General features: G+C 39.6%; 1 protein-coding gene across 1 annotated transcript; it reads left to right on the top strand.

Annotated features, from left to right (window-relative positions):
* Positions 1 to 1,959: 1,959 nt before the first annotated feature.
* LOC124167990 (piggyBac transposable element-derived protein 4-like) lies at positions 1,960 to 6,086 on the top strand. Its single transcript, XM_046546073.1, has 2 exons — positions 1,960 to 3,360; positions 4,310 to 6,086. The coding sequence occupies exons 1-2, from the start codon at positions 3,176 to 3,178 to the stop codon at positions 5,853 to 5,855; spliced, it is 1,731 nt and encodes a 576-aa protein (XP_046402029.1). The 5' UTR covers positions 1,960 to 3,175; the 3' UTR covers positions 5,856 to 6,086.
* The last annotated feature ends 18,674 nt before the right edge of the window (positions 6,087 to 24,760 follow it).

Genomic DNA, 24,760 nt, shown 5'->3' with positions numbered 1-24,760 from the left:
GCGTAACCTCACAAATGAACGATTTTCAATTGAAATAACACTATATTAACAGCTATGACATATAAAACCAACGTATCTCCATTAAAATCGTCCTAAGCAAGAGCTTACTGCTCCTACCTACGTGCGGGAATGAACAGCCGTCGCCTCGCTTTGAAACGATTCCACTTGTGCTGCAGTTATTACAGGGTCGTAGAATGAAATAATATTTAACCTCAAGTAATGGTAATAACTGTTTTGAAACCAAAAGGTAGGTATCACACCGTAACTAGTCTATAAAACAGTGTAAAGGTCTCATACACACTATTCCTCATTGCACTACCGCGTCATGACCATCGTTCCTCTGTTTCGAGCGTTCTCCGCCAGGTAGTGTCTCCCTTGGCTGGAATCGCGAATTTCACTATGTTTGGATTAACGTTTATATTGTATTACTTGTATATTTGTATTTATATATAATTGTATCCAGTGGCGCCGACTCCATGGCGCTTGAGGGGGCCCGATCCCCCTCAAAAATTCGTTATGGGTGAGAGGAAAAAATGTGTCAGGCTTGCCGATTTCCTCCGGACTGTCCATATATTATTATTATTATAGTATTCTACCGATTCGATATTCGAATTATTAGGGCTCTAATTTTTATCATATGACTCTTCCATAATGCTTGCAAAACTTAAAACTCACTACTTATAAAATTTCCGTGGGCATGATCTCCGGTTTGCCCCCCCCCAATATTTTTTTTAAGTCGGCATCCCTGATTGTATCTACGTTACCACCCGACCGAATCGTCGACTTGAAACTGTACTTTCAAAATAATAATAATAAATTGAAAATGAAAATATTGTAAAGAGCACTACGAAATCAATTATTAAAAAATTCTATTCATTTCTCAATGTTCAATTTTTAAGCTTCCGCTAACATAAAGAACACACTATTCACGCGATACTCACACTACGGCAAATGCGTGCGTACCCTTATTGTATTGTCAACTGGCTGGTTTTTGTGAACATAGTTAAAGGGGACAGCTTCTGTGATTGCCAGCGGCGCTACAAGTGCTGAGAAAGAGGTTTCGGGTGCGCCGACAACTTGGTTCATGAGCCTCGCTCACAGCCTAAACACTGACCTAAACACTGACCATGGACCAATGGTCAGTGACCATTATATCCTTGATGTAATTAAGATCATATGAAAAAATAGAGCAATCAGGCATTCAAAATATTATTTCTTACATTTTATTTACTAAGCCATTGAGCTTTAAAAGCAGTATGACATGGCGAATAATACCCGATATTACCCGACAGGAAGGTTTTATTCAATGGCAAAAAGTGATTTAAGTAATGGATATTAAACCAAAAAGCCTAGGGAGGGGTAATAGCGATAAACGTTAAGGTTTTGTTGATGTATTTTTATAACTGTACGCACGATCCTTAACGTAGAACATATCATTTAACTTGAAGCACCATGGAAACATAATTTATTTAGGATTAGTCTTCATTGGGGAGTGTGGTAGCCGAGTGGATTGAGCATTTGGGTGCTATCGAGGGGTCCCGGGTTCAAACCTCAAGTGAAACCTTCGGACACCCCCAAACAACTGATGCCCTGATAGTACGAAATTCTCTCTCATTCAGCCCAGTAGAGGGTGAGTTCTACCCTCATATAACCAAACCATTCACCAACAATCAACGAATCGATCTAAAAAATTTCAATCGTCACACCATGGCCGGAGTTTAGGGGGGTCAAGGAGGTGCCTGAACCCCGAAACTTAATTTGTCCACGGTAATTTGTCCGGAAAAGGATATTAAACCTAAATATTCACGTACCATGAAAACAAAAACATCAAAAGCTTAAATAAATTTTAGTTTAAGAGAGTACTTAACCCTTTCAGTGCGGATGGCATAGCATTGATGCCCAGCGCAGGCCCCGCCGACAGGCGGGTGGCATCACTGTGATGCCACACCAGTCTATGTCTATCAATCGCTCCCTACGCTCCTCCGCTCTGTTCTCTTTACTCTAACGATGGTTTCCCGCACACGCACTGGATTACGCTACCTTGACATGCCTTCCGTTTCCGAATATTAGTTTAAATTTTTAGAGTACTTTGATTTCATTTATTTATATTTATAAATATATACTTTTTGCTATGTAAGATGTTTGGCCGTTTCAAAACAATTAAAATGTGATTTCTTCTTTACTCTCCTATATATTTCTACTAAATGTTATGATATTTGAAGGAAATTTCCGTTTTAATCCTATTAATATTTTTGAAATCAACATTTAGTCATAATGTTCCTTCCATTTCATCGAAGAAAAAAAATATTCGTGTTACAAAATACGGTCACTATATACACGCTAAACACCGTTGAATAATCACTCTTTTTTATCAATTTTAAACTAAATATTTACAAATCACCGTTATATCTCAGAATATTCTTCCAGAATATGCTTGCAACTTATTTTCTAAACGAGTTTTTCCACAGGGGATTGAGTATATTGGTTACAGAAATGGAAATACTTTTTTTCTCATTTTTCTCATTATTACCTTATGTTTGATAATGATACTAGGTTGGAATATTTACGACCACCATTTCGTTATGCACGGGCAAAAGTGGTGGAGTTTCTCAGGAAGCCTTTCAATTTTTATTTTGAATGAGAAAGTGGAATTAGGAAAATCCTTGGCAAAAATAATTACCGGATTTTGGGGCTATTATTTCTGTGACTTCATTAGTCTTCTTTTTAAATTATAGTTAATGAGAGAGTGCAGTAGAGTATTTAGACTAGTACATAACTAATGCAGTTAATCTTTCGAGCTTCAAAGGCACATACTACGGTTTCCAGCTGAACATGGCATCTTCAGCAACCCTTGGAACAATAAGGATGGTGTGACCATGCCAACCCATTGGTAGGGCGGTCCTTTTGAAAGGGATTTTCCATAGGGCTAAGGGACAAGGGCTAAGGGATTGTGGCTATAGGAAACTAATAGGCAGGTTTCCACTTTTAGGCACGTGCATTTCCGAAATCCCACCCCATGGTACACGTTCGGACCCAGCTGTTTTATTGCTTCGTCGCCCCCTGTTCCAAGCGGTAAGACATGCTAAAAGGGTCGTTTTATGACACCGAGGAATAGACTGCGAGTCGCTCTGTGTCACCTGCTTTCGCTATCTTTGGAAGAATTTTCGCCATTCTTATGAGAAATGCATGCAAGTATTCAGTTGTGTGCATGTCGTGGAGAAGGACAGAAGGACAGCTCTTCCTTCGCAGTTTTTGTGAATCTCCCCCTTGGCACAGTCTCTCCTGCGGGCGTCTTTCGATTGCATCTGTACACGTTCCTTCTGGTGTTGTATACATCCCCAGATCTTCTGCACTATCAAGGTAGGTGCTTTCATCAATTTTATTTTTAGTATAAAATTTTGAATTTGCGTGATTTTTCTCTCCTCAATCGAGATTTTATTTTTCTGATATTACCAAAGGGCCATGTTTCATTCACTATTTAAGTTTTTTTTACATTTTTAGCCACTTAGGTGGCATGTGGGAAAAATTTAAAATTTTACTCCTATTTTATACCCCATGGACCGTTTTTGTATCAGCATTTGATAAACTGTGCTTTGAATATCTCCTAGCAATGAAACTACCTCTGCCTAAAAATTTACTCTAGTGTTGTATTTGCGTAAATTGAATTGTTTCTTCTCCGAGAAGGTTTTTTTGAACTTTGAGGCAATTCACATATTTTACTTCGACCAAATCAGCTATTATAATCAGATAATAATGTCAGCAAACTTTGTATCCACAGAGTAACAATTATTTTTGGATTATTTCATGTTGCTGTTATATCTGGAACGTACACGTTCACATATTTCCTGTACGTCGGTTCTAAAGGTTAAATCTTACAGCTTTTTCCGACTGCAAAAGAGCTCTCTCATCAGTGTTGTGTATTTTGTTGGCGTTATGTATTTATTTTAATATATTTTATAGGCGTTAACTTAAGTTTACGTTGATGACGCAAGTATGTGGTAACTGAAGGAATAGTTATTTCCTGAAATATTTTGGTCCACATTGTAAAAGTGTCTCCACATGCATTTCAATTGTCTTTTTTCTGATAGAATACCTTCATAGCACCAATTTGCATGTTTGGAATGATTATTTGATAAATCAAAAATAATATTTGTGAGCGCATTGTGTGGTTGAATATTTCTGGTTACTTTACGTAAAAAGACTCGTGCAAATGAGGATTATCGGTTCAGTGGTTTTGATGATGCTTAATTACAATTTATTCTTTAATTTTACAATGAATAACCTCCAAAATCATCACTTATTATTGCAGAATGTCTGATGAACAAATTCCCTCCACTTCTGGGACTCAGAAAAAGAGAAAAATAGACGATTTCAGCAGAAAACCATTAACGGAAGATCAGCTGCTGAGGCATTTGCTAGAATCGGATGAAGAAAATTTTGACAGCACTGATGACGAAAGCTGGAATATTCGTGGTGAAGATGACGAAACCGATTCGTCTGAAGACAGTGGGGATGAAGCTGGTTGGGAGACTCCAGCCGAAAATCTGCCTGCTGAAGAGGATCCTGAGAGTGCTCTTCCAGCTTCAGCGACACGAACCCCTATTACGTACGTGGGCCACATTCCTGATCGTCGTGAAATCCCCTTCACAAAAAATCCAGGGCTAAAGGTGGGCAATCCTGGAAGTGATCCATTTGATTATTTCTGTCTATTAGCAAACGATGATTTTTTCGACCTTGTCATCCAAGAGACTAACTTTTATGCCAATGAATTGCTTAAAAAAAACCGATACCCAAGAGCTAGAATTACTGAGTATCGTAATCTCACTCGAGGGGAATTTGAGACATTTTTGGGTTTGATATACCTAATGGGGATTGTGAGATTGCCATCCATCCCAGATTATTGGAAAAGGTTGGAATATATCTTTGATTTTCCGTGCTTTCGTAGCACTATTTCCAGGGACAGATTTCAAATTATTTTACGGTGCATGCATTTTGGCAGGAACCCTGGTGTAGGTGATCCGTTACCAAGTGACCCCTTATATAAAATTAGACCTCTTTTAAATCTTTTCACTGAAAGAATGAAAGAAATTTATTATCCAGGTAAAGAACTGTGCCTTGACGAGTCCATGTTGCTTTGGCGAGGAAGGTTATCTTTTCGCCAGTACATTCAAAACAAGCGTCACCAACATGGTATAAAACTATATATGCTTTCTGAGCCTAATGGTCTCATCCAAGATATTATAGTTTACACTGGGGCGAAGGATCCTGATGTTGGAGGGAGGGGACATTCCAACAAAGTTGTACGGAAATTGATGGATAGATTTTTTTTCAGTGGGCACAGTTTGTACATGAACAACTATTATAATTCTGTTGAATTATCTTGTGACTTGCTGAAAAAGGACACGTATACAACTGGAACTCTAAGGTCAAACAGAAAATATAATCCTCCTCAAGTGCTAAGAAAGAAACTGAAAAGAGGCGAATCAATGCAACAATATACCTCTGATGGAATATGTGTGCTTAAGTGGAACGACAAACGAGATGTTCTCATGGTGTCCTCCGAATTTAATGGTGATCTACAAGAGGTCAATTTGAGAGGAGAAAAAACCGCAAGCAGACCGAAAATGGTTGTCAAATACAACACTTACATGGGGGGCGTGGATAGGGCTGACCAATTAATGGCATATTATCCCTTGGAGAGAAAATCTTTGAGGTGGTATTTAAAGGTTGCTTTACATGTTTTTCACCTAATGCAAATTAACAGTTACATTTTGTACAACATTTATTCAGGCAAGAGAATGACACTAAAGGATTTCAGAATTTCTGTCATAAGATCACTAATAAAAAAAAAATAAAAAGATTCAACCACCACAGTCAAATATCCCCAAAGATACTGTTCACCTTCCTGATATCATGAGCAAAGAAGGGGCTAAGCAAAAAAGGTGCCAAGTTTGTTATACAAAGGGAATAAGGAAAATGGTTAGAACTGTTTGTACAAGTTGTGTAGAAGTTCCAGGACTATGTTTGAACCCTTGTTTCAAAGAATTTCATCATTATTAATTGATTTTTGTTGCATTTACATTGTATAAAATGTCAAAAAGACGAAATATTTTTCATATGTGTGTAAGGAAATCTATGTTTCTAGCAAATAAATTTCATTGTGAAAATTGAATTTGAAATCTTTTATTCACCCAAAACTTGACGTATGTGTATTCGATAACGTTTGCTGAAATATTAATCTTAATTTACAATTCAATAGTACCAATCAATTCTGCCAACATCTCAGAAATTATCCCGAGCTACTTATTTGCTTCGTCAAAAAAATGTTGGGCGTCGTTTGTATGGCGGGTTGCATAATTATCCGAGGAATGTATCGCACTGGTGCGGATGGCATCACTGTGATGCCATAAACAAATTATTTAATAAATAAACAAATCAATAGAAAAATATTTTTTTTGTGACAAATACTTTCATATTTTCACAAAACAAAGCGAATGCAGTAAAAAACAAATCTCCGCCGGCGTGAAACATTTCTTAGAAAACTTTACGCAATGAAAGGGTTAAACTGCTGTTCTGAGGAGGGTCCTGGAGTTTCTCCCGTTTCACTGGAGGGCATTCCGTAGCCAATGAACCCCCGGCAGGATTGCTGGCCCCCCTAACATAAAACTCTACAAACTCCGCCCATGATGTGAATTTCGCACGACTTCGGTCTAGTCAGGGGTGAGCTCTACCCTCACATAACCACACCAACATTCGGGTTCAATAACTGAGTGAGTGAGTTTGAAAACTCCATTGAATTTGAATGTGTAATAAAGCTGCCACAAAAATGCGTCATGCGTTCACCATTCCCCATACAAGGCAAAGAATCGATCTAAGAATTACAACTCTGCGCAACACTCCGCTGAAATATCACTTTTTTATAATAAACTCAAGTTTCTAGCCGAATTTGCTGTCTACTCAGAGTATCTCATTTATTTATTTGTTGGATACCAAAAATAAAGATAGAGTCAGGAGGTATATTCTGCATAAGGGCTAAGGGAGGTTTCGAGGACTTGGCGCTTGTTCGAGGGCGATGGGGTGTAATCCAAAATGGGTTGTCAACAATTCAATATGGTGGAGTTAAAAGAATTTGAAAAACGAGTCCGCAATGATTACAAAGTGGTCAAAAATGGGGTTTACTTTAAGTCTTTTCCGATGTTTTTATTGCCAATGAAGAATGGGGCACGTAGGAATTTTCACTCACCGTGTTTACACCTGGCAGCACGTGTCTAAGGTTTTGACCCGTGGTTGAATAGTGCCGCGGTCTTCCACACGCGGCCAACGAGAACACAACCGCTCAGGAGGGCAACAACAACACAGTGGAAGCAGCCGGGAAAAACACACTCTCCCTTCTCGGGATCACCACTCACACGTTCGAAGCGAACACCGGCGCAATTGATCGCCGACTGTGGCTGCAGCTGCAGGAGGGAGACGGGACGGCGGGATGATATAGTGGAGGAGGAAGGGGTGGAGTGGAGGGGTAGGGGCGAGGACGCAGCCCTGCAGGAAGGGGAAACGAGCGGAAGACTTGCTGCCATGTTGTCATGGGAAAGAGCCCCTGAGAAATTAAACCCATTCATTGTGTTAATCAGTAAGTTGTCGCAGTGGTACTTGACAAAAAAGTTACAAATCCGTGTAACATATTTCATGAAACATTGTGTTTTAAAACAAAAATTCGTGTGATAGAAATGAGATCTACATTTGAAAATCATGCGAGAATTAAATGTGTGGGTATGTTTTCATGTACGGAAATTTTTAGAATTCAAGCACTCCCCGCTCAATATATTCCAATCTCCCTGGGCTAGAAATGCCTCAAACCCAAGGTGAAGCATTTAAACCTCAAACATAAAATCCTCATCGCTGAGGTGGACCAGGGAATGCATTAGGCCCCCCATACAATGAATGTGTAAAATTCACACCCCCCTGGCTTATTCATCAGGGCTGAGCTCTACAATCACCTATCGTAACTAACCTTGTGGTTGTACTATTGAATGAGTGTATGACTAGGATAGGGTGACAATGGGATGAGATGGGAGCGAGGCCACGGAATATGTTCACCGTGGTATGAGAACGGCACCACGCCAAGGAAAGGGCTATGACCAGAGAGAGATGTTCGCAGAAGAAATGTTCAGACCGATCGATGCTCAGACCGTTCAGGAATGGATTTGAGAGATTATATACGATAAAACTACCGATTGTATATTTTTCCTTTCACCAAAAATTCTATATTATTTTGTGCACAACAACACTAGTAATTTCAAAAAATATTAATAGACCTATGCCTAGACCCTTACGTAGACATACACACAAAGTAACGCTGACCATAAATAATTCATCAGCTAGCCGCCTGCTTCGATCGTGAACAATATCCTCGGCCATCAGGATCGCCGACCCTAATCACTCCAAGGCGCTCGTTCACGAGGCAAAAAACTATCATTACATCAACCAACCTCTTCTCGTTTCCCTTCACATCTCCCGACTGGATGAAGACAATCACTATCTCCACTCCGCCAAAGCATGGACGAAATGACGACCGCTTACTATGCTTTCCCTTTCAATCTCCAGACACAAAGAGCACATTTGAAAGAAAATAAATTCCCCAAGGCCGTACTCTTTGCTGGAAAAAGGTGGGGGGCGGGAAGTTGCAGGGCTGACAGTGGGGTAATGCACGAAAATTAAGCTAAAACGGAGAAACTGAGTGTATTTGAGACAATCGCGGAAATTTGTTCCTCAAAACAAATCTGAGAGGTGAGTGAGTGAGCTGCGAGATTGTTTTGTTTCATAGTGTTTTAGCTTAATTTTCGCGTATTGCCCCACTGTCAGCCCTGCAACTTCCCACCCCCCACCGAACGAAAATTAAGAGTACGGCCTTGGGGAATTTATTTTCCGTCGGCTATTCAACGGCCGTAGATCGTTCAATCACCAATACAAAGAGCAAGTAATTATTTTAAAATCGGTACGAATGCAAACGAGCCCGCGTAATGAACACAAGATCTCAATTTCTGCATCAAATGGTTAAATAGCTCGAAATCAACTGGAAAGATGTTGGATGAATGAAATATCTCCAGGGTGTTTGGCAGGGGGAGGCCAATCACCAAAATGCTTTAATTTTCACGGAAGATAGAGAGAGGGATTATCCCATTTTAATGCTGGCAAAATCGTGTTCCAATTTGTTTCCATCGAATCCTTGTTCACTCAGTTTCATCTGAAAGCCTCGTTTCAACTGCAAGAGAACAATAATTCCCTCTCTAATAATCTCTTCGAAGACTTTACCATTGACTTTGGAATCCAATGCCCATTTAGATTCTTCATTTCAATTACAAGTGACTTGACATTGATATGTTAAGTTTAAACAGAGGATAAGCCTACATTCTGCTCAATCGCCAAAAAGAGTTACAGTTCTTGATCAGATAACATTCCCATACTCCTGACCACCTGAGTTGACCAAACTTTTCATTATACATCTGGAACATTCTTTCGGTTTCTACAAAACCAATGATCAATTATATGATTAAATATGTTATTATATGGGCATTACTAATTCCTATTGTTGCAACTCTTTTCGTAAGGTCTGAGAATGAACTTCAGCATTGCACCTTATTCTTTTTGAACGATTTTTACAGGTGACTTTCACTTCGTCAAACAACGTAGGTACGCATTGATATATTTTTCGTATCGATTCATTTGAATTTAGTGCCGTGATATTTTAGAGGCTACCATCTTCAGGTCCAGCAGATTGGACAGGGCCAAATTCATCGTGCACTTGGACATATTCAAACGATTAATTAACCACATCAATCCGATTAATTAATATCTACATCTACATAATAGCCCGCAAGCCGCATAAAAGCCGTAAGGGAGGGGTAGGGTGTTGCTTATTCCCCCCCCCCTCCCGGAGGGGGTTTTAGGACACTAGCCGTTTACAAATAAAAGCATAAACACACCTTGGTAATACCTGCCCTTTCAACGGCATAAACAGCCAAAAACTACATAAAGAATCCAAAAACTAGTGATTTGGACGCATTGAATGGAACAATCTATATAGACGAACACAATTGAACCAAATATATCGCGAGCTTCAGAGGTATTCGGCGCGAACCCACACGGTTACCGTATTGCTATTATTCTGCAGACTCGTGATATTTGGCGATTCATTTTCATCCAAAGTTTACTTTAATATCTTCACATCACTCTCATTCATAGGAACGTTCATATGTTTAACCCTATATTCACTTTTAATTCTTTTTTCTGCCAGCGTCAGTTTTAAATCATCAACAACATGACAAATAACTGAGGTAGAGCAGGAAGTTGACATGGCTATGGGTCAAGATGTGGCGTCTTAATCAAGAAACTCTCGACCTGAGCAACATGTCACTTCATTATTATAATCCGTTCACATTTTCACTTGCTCTTGTCTCTTTTGAATTCCGTGAATAATGTTCATTTTGAGATGCACGCATTTAACTATTGAGATAAAAAATACACGCCGGGTAACAGCAATATTACAACAAATGTTTCAGGACAGTAGAATCACGACGTCGTTTTCCCGCGATAGTTGCTCACCTATTCGCTTAAATTAAATTTGACGATTTTAAAATGAGAATCACTAATCAAATTCAACAGGAACATAACGTTTCTCGCTATCTCATTAACATTCCTGTGGACGATATCATCACTAAAGAATTTCAGTATCATATGCACAACAATGTGAAAAAGAACCTTTTGCAAAAACTGCAATGATTACATGCCATTATAGTATTCGTAAATGAGAATTAAACAGACTAAAGAAAGGTAAACTTTAAACAAAATGCGCCCCAGATATTAACTGTTTGAACACCCTTCCCCTTACCTCTCCTTTCCGGGAGGATATACAACAATTACATAGACGCTTATTAAATCTACAGGAATGCTTAAATGATACTTGGGTACCGCGGACGGCATTCTTATATTAACAGAATATTTCTCGATTGTTGTCACAGAATCAAAAGTTAAAAATATGCGTGGTTTCGACACGTAGCGTGTGGGAAACCACGTTTTCTTCCAAGCAGCAACCTCAGGAAATTATAGGGATACATTTTTACTATGAAATAATAGAATAAACACAAAAATATTTCAATTTTATGGCATTACACAGGATCCCAGTATTTGATTAAAATCTAGTTTTCTCTTCTTGACTATATCATCTAGTCTTAAAGCTCAACGGAATGAAATGAAACTTTCCAGCTAATATATATCCCTTAGAACCTGCAACTGCAACTTCTGAGGTGTTATGGGTCATGATTTCTCATTAGCTAAGAAATTACGCTGATTTGGTGAAATTCTTTCCTCACCCACGCCCTAGTGACCCCAACATCCACGGGGTGTTTCCCGTCCGCCCACCCTCTCTCCGTATTGTGTTTGACCGTTTTCTTTCGCTGGCAATTTCCTCCCTTGTACCGCTTGTACCCCCGCTAACTTTCACTCCCTCTCTGCCAACCCAAAGGGACCCCCCACCTCCGCCTCTTTGCCGGCGTCGCTGCTTACTCCTCTCACTTTCCAAGGACATGCGGCGTCTTTCTACCCTAACCCCCCCTTTTTTCACTCTTCTCAACAACCCCTCCTCCCGTTTTGCTATGGTTCTTCCCCACGTGCCGTCACTTAACAGTTATGACAGGAACCTACCTTCCTTCCAACGTGGGTTCCCCACATCCCGTAGTCTTTATCTTTTCCCACCGTCTCTACTCTGTACGCCAGTTCCCACCCCCCCTCCTCAAAGATGTCAAATACTCTCCTACCCAACTCCTTTCTCAAGGGTATGAAAGGGATCTTCACATATTTTGAAGTGTCTTGTTCCAGATGATTGCTCATTGTCAGTGAGCCGAAATGCGTTGAAAATTCTTGAGGAAAAGTGCTTTAATCTTTTATTTATTTAAATATGTCTACCTTCCACTAATTACAGGCTGAAACTGTTGAAATTAATCAGTGATTAAATAAATTCCAATTGCAGCCCAAATGTAGTTTAAATACAAACGCTAAATAAGGCTGACTTACATTCAGGGATATGCGAACTAACCTTTTCAAGAGAAATGTATTTCTCTTATATAAGTAAAGTATATTTATTAAAAGTATATAAGATTTTTATGATTAATGTCGCATAGGTTATGGTATTATCTACTGGTTATAATTTGTTCCCAGCTCTTCACGGGGATCCACTTGGGGCCGGGACCCCCAGCGGCGCGAAGTCTGTGGGGCCTTTATCGCCGCCACTGACTGCTCTGTTTTTCGACCCGAAGGCTGATAGGGAAAGTTAATAGTGGAGCTCATCCCTGACTAGCAACAGTGAGAATTTCACACATTCACGTCAGAGGCCGCCGAATATTTCCCGAAGCTACCCTACACCAAGAAAATCATAGTTGGACATGGCCAAAGCCGACGCCCGAGATTAGAACCACGAAATATTCGGTCAGCAGCCAATATCCAACCCTTAGCTAACATCCTGTCCTAACACCATTTAACAATGAGAAACACATTTTGGCTCGCCTCCATGCAACTACTCAATTAAGCCAGGAATCCACATCTTGTACCACGGCGCGAATGCATCCAGTTATTTGCTTTTTAAGATATGTTTAACACTGAAAGAGGGAATATATATGTAAGAATAGAGGAACCCCAAACGGTCAGTGCAAGAGGCGCGGGCGAAAATTGTTTCCGCAGTCCCTTACTCCCATTGTTCCACTTCGAGGTGGCGGAGTTTAATTCCGCTCACCAGTTCCGTCCATCGGGATTTGAAGCTTCGTTCTGCGCGAGGAGAGTGAGCCGTTCCTCGGGAGCGTAAATTACGAGTCTATTGCGCAGATGGGAGTCCTAACCGGGGAAGAGCGTGGCCGTGAGGAGAGGTAAAGAATCCATTGCACTTTCGGGGAACCAACTGGCGGGAGTGTCTCCTAACTAGTCAAAGGAGCGGTAATAAATGACACACAGATCCTCTATATTATTTCTACAGTATAGATACCTTTTTCCCAACTTATACGCAACCAAACTGCAAATGAGGTGCCAAAAAGCACAGAATTTATCAGAGAACATGCGACGGCATGACTTACTTCCTAAATGCTGCTATTCTTTCCTAAAATTGGTTTATAGAAATAAAAAATCGATTCCGGCAAGATTGTCCTCATCCCAAGAATACAGCCGTCGGATCCCACCATGCCTTTTAATTTGACTCGCAGACAATTTCCCATTAAGGTTTCCTATGCGATGACTATTAGCAAGGCTCAGGGTCAGACTTTGCAAAGAGCTGGCTTATTCCTGCCTGGCCCTGTATTCAATCATGGCCAACTTTATGTAGCATTCTCTAGGGTAAGATCTTTTCTAAATATTTTTGTAAATATAAAGGAAAACGCTAAAGAAGTATTAACAGAGGATAGTGTAATTACTTCAAATGTTGTGTTTTAAGAAGTCCACTGGCCTCAATTTATACATGAACATTCCAATTACATTTGTACCTATGACTTTGCCTTTATTTCTACATTTTAAAATTAGAAACGCGCCTATCCCTCAGTGGTCCTGCATTGAAAAGAGCGGGGGAAGGCCGCTGTGAGCGGGCGCATCACGCTCGTATATACTTAAATAGTGCAGGAGCAATAACAAAACTAATATATGCAAAGTGGTACCATCGGCACACACGGTTTTATGATCCGAATCATGGCTACTAAATTTAGAACAAATGTATCGCAGATATTATTAATTAATATCAATAAATGAAGATTTTAAAAAATTCTGGAAACGTATTGGCTTCATGGGATAAACTATGAATTAGAATGGGGATTAAATTTACGGGAAATGCTATTGTTACTTTGGTTGCAAGCAAAAAATTGGCGATGTGACTTTGTGGAAATACATTTCATTACGAATAAGGCTCGAGCTTTGCACATGTAATTTGTAGTACAATGCAAAAGTGTTTAATATTAGCGGCGTTGGTATATTTGAACCAATTAGTCATTTTCATAAACATTACTCTATCAATGTTAGTTCCTCTTGATTCTAAAAAATGATTTTAGTATGATTTTCTGCCAATAGTTTCTCTGACAAATAGATGTGTAAGTTGTATGTTTCTTTAACCCTCTCATAAATGTATTTTTATGTTTCGCTTGTAATTTCCATGCCTCCGTAACTTAACCAACGTTTACTATAATGAATGTCATTAAAAACCTCTGCAAGGATTATTTAATGTTTATTAAATTCCTTTTCATCTTCGTCTTCAAACTAATTAGAAAATATTACATTCAAATTCATGCGGGAGTTACCGGGTCGCCATCTGGATTGTTCTTCTGAAAATGCGTTTTAGACCTATATGATTGATTAAAAAAGCCAATCTTTAATCTCTAGGTTCAATTTTCATTACATTGCACCCATTTAAAATATCAAAAATGGTCATTCTTGCGAGCTTTAGGGAAACATTCAGTTAGGAAATGCCCATAATTCGAGCAAGAATACGATTGGAATTTTGAAAATTCCAATATTTTGTAGTGATTGCTTATCGTTTTCTCTATAGTTCACTAAATATCGTAGAGTATTAAGTTTAAATTTGACTATGCATGCCTCTGTATTGGCCAAGTTCACGTAACAAGGAAAAAGGGTAAGATGCCAGATGAGAAGAAAGCATTCTATTTCCTTAGGAAAGGTTTAGAGGGAAGAGGGGACCTTTATGTGTGGAAAGGGGAATAGCAAAAGAATGGTCAGAGAGGGAGAGAGAGACTTCCGTCGTTTCCTTTCATTGCCGACGCAGCGTCCGCGCGGTGCTGCCCGCTGGCGGCGGATGGGTTGTACGGGCAAGTGAAGGAAGGGGGCATGGTGTGATGCATTGGCCTGGTAGGACCAGCCCTGCCGCCGCCGCGGTCTTCAGGCGCAGTTCTGTCGCATGACAACGCCTTATGACGCCATCAATATCTCATGGGTCGCGGTAGATGGGATGAGGGCGAATTTCGGGTGGAGAAGATTCAAATGAACGCGGCTGCTGTTGCTCCACTAAATCGTTCTCCTATGCGAACATGAATGTGTTGTATTAATATATTCTAAGAAAAAATCATATTACTATACATAATGCCGCGACAGGGGTTTTACGTCCATACCCAGTTGATTTTTAATCCGAAAAATGTGCTTACAATTAGTACTACCGCATGACGAGTCTGGCGGAAAATCTGGGCGGATTCCAGACCGCCAAAATCATGATTTAAGAGTATTTCTTCTGCGTAACATTATTTTGCAAGGCCGATCGAAATGTGCTTCACCTTACTCTGATCTGAATGCAAAAATGCTCCGTTAAAAGTCTAGCTTAGAAGCTTGACAGTTTCCATTCCGCCAAAATCATGACAAATATTAAAGTCGCACATTTTAGGAACAATTTATTCCATCCTCTCAGGGGCCTTTCTTATTACATAAAGAATGTGCTTAGTACCCAACAAGTAGTCTATCCTAAAATTATAATAGTTTAGAGAGGGTAAAAATCACGATTAATGATGTTATTATACATACAGTGTGCAATTCCGTGCAGTGAGTTTTTCAGAGTTTATTTTATTTATTTCTTGGATTTGACCCACTGATGTTTATCCGAGATACTTACATTCAAAGCTTTACAGCATGACAAGCATATACTAAAAGCAGAGACCATTTCCAGTCACTCAATGTCTCGATTAAGGTACACATTTTAGGCATAATGCCATGCCAAAGGGTTTTCAGATCACCTACCTTTATAACTAAAAAATATGGCGAGCTGGTACTTAATGACAAGTCTAATCTAAAATATGGACGATGCCACTCTATCAAAATTACGATTAATGAAAAAATGTCCATAATTGTTTGAAACTTTGCATAAAACTAGCCTTCATAGAAAAAATAAAATTCATAACCATCAGATTTCATTTTGGTTGAAGTTTCATAGCTTGATTTAAATGTATTGCACTGCAGATAAGATAAAGCAATAAATATAGGCATTGCGCGAGGAAAACATGATTATCAGCTAAAATGAAATTGAGATCCAACGGAAGAGACGAAAAAATATTTAAAAATATGCATATCGGTCCGAAATGAAAAATGAAAGCCCTCAGCGACATTAGCACGACATTATAATCGGTAAAATTAGAAGAATCATAAATTGACAAATCGGTCTGATATGATATTCCTATACAAATTTTTTGGAAAGATTAATGATTTATTTGATGAAACTATGAATCAGAGTTTAACCTATTTCTCACTAACGCTCACGTGGCTCTATCTAATTTATCGAAATTGTGCGAAAAATCCGGAAAGAAAAAAAGAATTTGCCTTGACCAGAATTCGAACCCAGATACCCCAATATCCATGCAAATGCCTGTGGAAGTTCCCTGTGCAAACTTGACGCCTTAGTAGCTTAACATGCTAAGGCAATCTACCGGAAATCGGCGGGATCCAGGTTCGAATTCTGGTCAAGGCGAATGATATTTTCTGTGGATTATTTGCACTATTCTTGAATTGCGGGTAAGCCCTTTAGGTTATCACCGTGGCTAGTTCTGGTATACTTAAATTATTCGAAGTTCTTTGAAAAATTATAATATCCCGAGTAAATGCGCCAATTATTCTCCCATTTGTTAAGTACGTATCCTCTTCCCAAATTTTGGTTCGAGTACGTCACATTTGATTCTTGTCGTGCACGTACCCATGTCGTGAACACCGGTTATTTACGTGCTCGGATTCTTAAAAAAAGCAAAGCCGGGTAATTTAAAGTGTAAAAATTAATGATCATATCTGTATCATATCTGTAAGTGTAATATTACATTTTTCTTTGCCATCACGAGAGAAAATGAATTACGGAAGGTTTCCCGCTCTCATCCATATTCTTGTCATCTTCTTTCAAGAAACTCCCTCCCTCTCTCTCTACCTCTCCAGCTTAAAAATCCGTGAAGATGGAATGGAACAACTGAAATCGAGGAAAATCTCGAAACCGATTACAAGGGCTAACACAGTGTTGTGAAATTTTAATATGTATTGAAAGGGACTGATAATGACGCGGCAGAATCTCCTGGAAGAATTAAAAACTAAATCGTTGGTTGGATGCTTATTGCACATAAGTACTTCCAAAAAGGCTGAGAGCCAAATTGTAGCAATACCAATAGGTACGCATTTTATAATTTTTTTCCAATTCAAGTTGGAGAATTAAAATGGTGCTTCCGAAACACTTGGATGTTTCTCTGGTTTGGAGCCGAGCGGAAGACATAAACCAGAGGCTTCGTCATTTCTGCACGGACATCGGAGCCTCCTTCGTGGACCTTAGGCCGGCAATCCGATCGTGTCGGATCCCTCTGAACCGTTCGAGAGTCCATTACACGGCCGAGTCGGCTAGTCGTGTAGCGAGTAGCATATTTGAGCACTGTAGGTCATTTTTAGAGTAGAGAGTAGGGCAGATTGTAGATATAATAGTGGGTTGAAAAATAAAAGGGTAAATTCAAAACTTTTCACAGACAAAACTTCTTCCAGAAATGAGAACAGAGTAGTAGAAAGGAAAATCAGCGTTTCAGAATCAGCATTACCGATTTACATTAATACAAGTATTACATTTAAGCACGAGAAGCGTCAGTCGAGCAATACTTTCAAAGGCAGTCAAGGCTCCAGTCATTTTGATAGTGAGACAATAACTCATCCATTTCCATTTATCAGCGGCATAGAGCCTGTGAATAGTCTATTCGACAAAAGCAAATCAGAATTATTCCCGAATCGCAATAATACTACTTCCGAAGTTTTAATCGTGGCTGTGGTTAATTGCCGTAGTTTAAGAAATAAGATTCCCGAATACCACCATTTAATTCATAGTACGAAGTGTAACGTCATTTTAGGAACAGAAAGTTGGCTAACAGATGATGATTCAGACAATGAGATCTTCCCAAAATCGTACACTGCTATTCGGAAAGATAGAATCAATCGAGTTGGGGGCGGAGTTTTTATAGCTGTAAAGAATTAAATCGTCAGCGGAGCGATAACCGTAACTGAGACCAGCGTTGAATCTGTGTGGTGTTTAATTAAATGTCCAAAATTCAAAACTATTTTATTATGTTCGTATTACAGACCACCTAACTCAGATACAACGTCAATGTTGGATTTTCAAAATCAAATAAACAGCGTAGCATCCAAGTATCCTGAAAGAAACTAGGTGGAGATAGTAGATGGAGAGGATAATGTAGGTGGAGATTTCAACGTACATTCTATAGATTGGGAGACTTTTAGCTTCATCCCTGATGGGAGGGATAAAGTGATCTGCGAGGCTTTATTACACACTTTCACATCTAATTCCTTGTTTCAAATAGCATCCGCGCCAAACAGAGGAGAAAGCATTCTGGAATTATTAGCGACAAATATACCACATCAGGTAATAAACGTTGGCACTGTCGAAGGAATAAGTGGCCATAGGGTAGTAACTGCAAAGTTTTCTCTAAATACAGCTGTAAACTTAAAAAAGAGCGCAAAGTTTTCGTTTTTAAAAGAGCTGATTTTGATGGGTTTAAGAGTCATCTGAAAAATGCTTTCCCCGAGTTTCAAGGATCAGTATTAAAGTTAAATGTAGAGAATAATAGAAATATATTGAAATCGCTCAGTCCAAATAAATCACCTGGTCCAGACGAAATCCCTTCTCGCGTATAAAGAGAACTAGCCTCAGAAATTTAACCCTACTTGCAGTTAATATTCAGTAAATCCATCAAATAACACGAAGTACCTAATGACTAGAAAATCGCTAATGTAACGCCAATATTTAAAATTGGAGACAAGGAAGAGCCATCTAATTACAAGCCGATATCTTTAACGTCCATCTCATGCAAAGTCCTTCAACACATCATAGTCAGCTCGGTAATGAAACACCTACTCGCGAAAAACTTATTAATGGTAACTCAACATGGATTCAGGAAAAGCAGATCGTGCGAAACTCAGTTAGCGCTTTTCGCCCACGATATTTTAGTCTCCGGGGAAGACAACATTCAAGTAGACGCGATTTTTCTTGATTTCAAAAAGGCATTTGATAAAGTACCCCACGGAAAGTTAATAATAAAACTGAAATCTTACGGTCTAGACCAGGGGTCTCCAATTAACTAGGCCACGAGGGCCAAATTCCAAGTTCCGTGTCGTCCCGCGGGCCGGATAGGAAATTTGCCGATGATTGAAGTATTCGATACCAACGTCTACTGAAGAATCAGGTGGAGTATTTCTTATTAACGAACAGTTGAAGGCAACTTCGACGTGCAGTACAGCGCTGCATGCTTCTAGCGGCGTCTCACAGAGTTAAACGAGCGAGAATTGCGCGCTACTTGAAACGAGTGCGCGGGCCGGATGAAAGCCCTCCGCGGGCCGGATCCGGCCCGGGGGCCGTAGTTTGGAGACCCCTAGTCTAGACGAAGATGTCATTTCCTGGATAAGAGAATTTTTGAGCGACCGCGTCCAAAGAGTAGCATTAGACGGTGCAGTCTCCACGAGGTTAGAGTCACTTCTGGCGTTCGTCGGGGTAGTGTCATAGGCCCACTCCTATTCCTTCTTTATATATACGACATTGGCGAATTAGTACACAGTAAGTTACGATTATTTGCAGACGACGCTGTAGTTTACAGAGAAATCCGTTCCAGCAAAGATATAGATGAACTAACGAATGACCTTGCTGCTATCCAAGCTTGGTGCGATGCTTGGCAGTTAGAATTAAATTTGGAAAAATGCGTCGTAATGAATTTCTGGAAGAAGAATAACTCCCTACAGCGTAACTATATCATTCGGGGCACCCAGTTAAAGGTAGTTGAATCCGTGAAATATCTAGGGGTTAGACTCAATAATGATCTATCGTGGAATAAATATATTCGAGAAATAACCGGTCAAGTTAATCGTAAATTGGGTTTTGTTAAAAGAAGATTAGGAAAGTGCGACGACAAAGTGAGAGAAATTAGCTACTTTTCCCTCGTTAGACCACATTTGGAATACGCTGCCAGTGTTTTGGACCCTCATGAAAAAGGCTTAATAACAGAGCTAGAACACGTGCAAAGAAGAGCTGCCAGGTATGTGAAAGGTGGTTACGATAGTCTTGTTAGTGTAATTGACCTCTTAAATAAACTCGGATGGGAATCTCTGTTGGACCGTAGATTGAAAAATAGACTAAACCTTTTAGATAAATTCAAGAGCAGTGTCTTGTCTGACGAAGTTAACCGTATCTTACGAACGCCAACATACTACGGAAGATCAGATCATATAAATAAAATAAGAGAGATATATTGTAGAACAGACAGATTCCGAATATCGTTTTTTCCACGATCAATAAGAGATTATAACGGCAGCAATAGAACTCGTAAATAGATTGCATGACTTGTAGTGTAGCCTACTAACCTATGCAAAATTTATGCATGCTTCTTAATTCAATTATCATTTCTAACAGCATATAGTTGTATAGTTTGTTAGTATACGGTACGTTTTTTGGACGGTGTGGTGTGCATGTGGGAGTCCAAATGCATGCTGCATGCTGGTGATAGATCACCCCCTGCCAAACACCCTAGAGGTGGCTCGCAGGGTATTATGTAGATGTAGATGAATTGCTTTAAAAATGTGTAGATAAGTACTCTCCTTCATCCTCCGGACGTGATAGTCCAGGAGATTTGTGCTAGTGGATCTTCGCATTTATATTTTTGCCATATATATTTTTGACACTTCTTACTGTTTTACTTGGGATGAACGAGTATAAACTACTTCATTTCTTCATACTGGTTTAAATGTCCCATTATATCCCTTGCCCCTTTATGGAATGGAGTTAATAATAAATAATTTCATGCGAAGGATTCAATGAATGCAACAATAACAGAAGTGTAACCCACAAAATCTAGGAATATCAACTCAGAACTAAATTTAATCATCATCTCCATTATATTGTTCGTTATTGTATTATTATAAGCCAATAGAAGCAATAGGTTAATCAATATTCAAAGTATGTAGATTGCAAAGAATGCATCATTTATCAAAGGTAAAATTTTCATCTTTATCTAAAATTAACAATTATTCGTTAGGACGCCAAAATTTCATTCATAATCTGGTCCTTAATTGGATATTTTTACGTTGGAGTCCCTCGAATAGTTCACTTGCATGCATAATTGAGCTGTACAGATGCATAATATTTCAAAAGTAGAATCTAGTCCATGATGTCGTCGTATTTTCTCGAGTTTGAATGAGACTTTTATGATAAAGGTTATCAAAAATTCCTGAATTTGTAAAGCTATCCCATGAATCCGAGTCCGCGAGAGAGTAACGGGATGAATCCAAGGTTGAAATATAACAATGAGGGATACTACATGAAAGTAACATCCTGCCGATAAAGGGCCGGTGCATAGACTACATTACAAATTTACTACATTTTTAACTCATTGAGAGCTCGGTCGAGCGTGTGTTGCGACATTGTATCGGAGTTGCGTCCTCTTAATATTCCAAAAGTATGCTGCAAACACTACTCAATCACTCTGCCTGAATCAAGGAATGTTATGCTGTGGTGCAAGCCGAAATCGCCAGCTTGACGAGTTTTACATTGGAGTAGTAGTCGACTTCGTGGTAATCCCTGCCGCATTCTCGTTAAAAGAGCATCGCATCGAGTCCAAATGCATGCTGCATGCTGGTGATTGATCACCCCTGCCAAACACTCTAGAGGTGGCTCGCAGGGTATTATGTAGATGTAGATATGTAGATTTTTGAGTATTGCATGCTGTATTTAGAAGAAAAGCCAACACCTGCCATACCTCAGAGCAACAATATGCAAGAAATGTCCAGGTTCATCGAGTCAAAATGCTGTGACCAAGATTGAAACCCCTCGTTTAGTATTGATATGGAATAATTAGGAGAAATTCGGACGTGAAAGTGCTCAAGAAAAAATAAACTTTATACCATTCCATAATGATTCCACTACCTAAATGATTTCATCACTTCCGTCCTAGTTCCTCCAGAAAAACGCACCTAATTATTTTGAAAGCGTTACCTCGCGCCTCCCTTCCTTCGCCTCCCAATGATGGTCCGGTGTGGATTAGAATAGGTTGGGTAGAGGAACACCACGATAATTGCTTAATGCATGCTGCATGTAGGTGAAGAGCCAACACCTGCCATGAATGTGAGCAAAAATATGCAAGAGCGCTCAAGGTGCGCGGTAACTAAATACCGAGACTAACCTTGAAGTTATTCAGCATTGTCATGAAATTATGAAGAGAACTCCGGCCAGCACTTTGTGAAAGTGTACCTAAACAAAAAATAAAAGTTTTAATATTCCATAACGATTTGTTAGATTTAACTACCCAAATGGATTCAAAACTTCCGTCCTGCCTTGTTATCCCTTGATTTCAGAAGTTATCAGAATGATACCATTTTTAAAAAATCGTGCTCACATTAGCCATAATCTGCCATGTCAATCGCTAGCCTCCGAATTTTCCACGCTTAGGAAGCATTAAGAGGGAGGGAGAAGACATCCCATGTCACACGCAAGCAGTGGAGCCGTGAGTGAAATTGGTTACAGAGGCATCCCTTAAGCTTTGTGGTTATCGATCCAGAGATGGATTTATTAGGGCTATATTCAAATCAAGGTCCATTGTGTCAGACTTCACCACCAAATCGTAGAACAAAGTAGCATTCAAAAACAAAAAGTTAAAAGTAGGACAAAAATGTAAATATTGTAATTGGCACTAACCCTCATTGGTTGGATTGAGGGTAGGGTGTGGGTGGAACCCGAAGTAAGGCCACCTCCCCACGGCGAGTTCTGGGATGCTTAAATATTTTTAAATCATATCTTAACAAAGGAAGAGCTGCATAATGAAACATTTATTTCAGACTAAAATATTACCTCAAATAATAAAATAGCCCCTGTTCTAATTTCGTTCATGCATTCACGCAATTCCACGCCATTTTAGAAATTAATGCAGCTCTAACCTGCGCTATTCCGTGTGCCGTGTAAAACGGCCTTAAGAAATGCGTCTCATCCATGGTACAAAACGAGAATTTCTATTATTACGGAAAATAAAGCGATTGAAAAGCTAGAAAAATTACGCAAAGAATGGATGAACGTGCGACGAAATAAAAAGAAAGCGCGAAATACAGTGGATATGAAGAGAAGAGAATATTTCGTAACAAAACTTGATAATTTGTTTGACATTGCAAGGAGCGGTACCATTAAGTTTTTGACGCACGAGGAGGAAAGTGCAATTAATCTCTCGGATAACTGTGCTTGGGCTGAAGAAGTAAAGTTCTTTTCCCTAGGTCACCTTGCACATCGAGGATTTTGAAATAGGGTGTACGAAGGCATCACCGGGTCTTGAACCCGGGACTCATGCATCAGCAGCCACGTACCATCCTATCAAGCTCCTCACTCTTATTTTCTCCGAAATTTCTCTCGAAACACTCGGTAGAGCGCATCTATTTCGCCCGTGGATACTTGACGAACTGTTATGAGAGAAAAGGGCCAGGTGGACGGTGTGGCGCAAATGGAAAGAAAGAGATTGGGGATAAACGGGCGAGTGTGTAAAAAACCCGAGCGATAATAAAAGACATACAACGGATCTCTCTCGACCAGTTGACGCGTGGCGCGCAGGGAAGGGTTTTTGGAGAGGAGCAGGATGTTTAGGAGATAGGCACACGAGACGGACGACCGCGATAAATTCAAATTCAACTGAGATAATGTCGGCAATACTCCACGGGAAACAAGCCCAGCGTCCACCGCTCACCTCCTAAAATACACCTCATAAGGTCCACTTTCGATATCCTTCCTCACGCACTAATTTTCCACGAGCCACGACGAGCACATGCTTTACTCATAAAACTATCACATATCACCAAAATTATCAATCCCTTTTAATTGCTTTCACGTCTTTTGTTTTTGTTGATTACGGCCACACCAGATATTTTTTCGCTCACCAACTGGGCCGACGTCAGCGCTGTCATATGATGCGATGCTTACTTCCGACCAATACAAATTTCATGCCATATTCATTCGACCATCCATTTATCATGGGAAAGAATGCGCTTTAAATCACTCCGGCAAGGATCCGCCCACGTGATTATCAGGGTGAAGTATTCTCATGCTACGGTGAAGCCTGTAAATCCTCTTACCTAGAGAGTGTAATGCAAACCTTGAGATTGTATAAAACCCAGTCAAAATAGTCTAGAAGCCACCTGTTATAGAATTTTGTAGATTTAAAAAATTTTAGCCGTTTATCTCACCCAAATTACGCATGAAAAAATTGGATTAAATTTTAACTTCATGAAATGAATTTATAAAAACTGAGTTGGTTCGCTAATACGTTTTGTGGGACTTAAAGTCCAATCAATAAACCAGGAATTCGATTCAAACATTCTTTGTTACAGAGAACTCAATTGAATTCTCCTTCTATGAGTATCTAATGTGCTAAGACATTCGTTTTAATTTAATAATGACAAACATTAATGGGGTGATATGCGAGTTTATACTTTAGACGGTGATTTAATTTTCAAATTAGACAATTTTCAAATTATGAATATAGCAGCCTCCGTAGTAAAAGTGTCGATAGAGAGGATTTCAATAGCTTGCGAGGATACCTTAGGAGTTCAATTATCATAGCTGTCGCCCTGTCCCACGTCGATAGTTAATTTTCACCCCTCCTTCATTTCCGGCAAAACCTCGCGACGGTCCCATTGCAAGTCATTAAAACAAACATCGCCCCAGCATTTGAATCAACCAGCGTGCGTATTT

Source organism: Ischnura elegans, chromosome 11, assembly GCF_921293095.1.
Source record: "Ischnura elegans chromosome 11, ioIscEleg1.1, whole genome shotgun sequence".
In the NCBI taxonomy this organism is placed as follows: Eukaryota; Metazoa; Arthropoda; class Insecta; order Odonata; family Coenagrionidae; genus Ischnura; species Ischnura elegans.
Note: the sequence above shows the minus strand (reverse complement) of the source record. Positions and strands in the feature narration are given on the sequence as shown.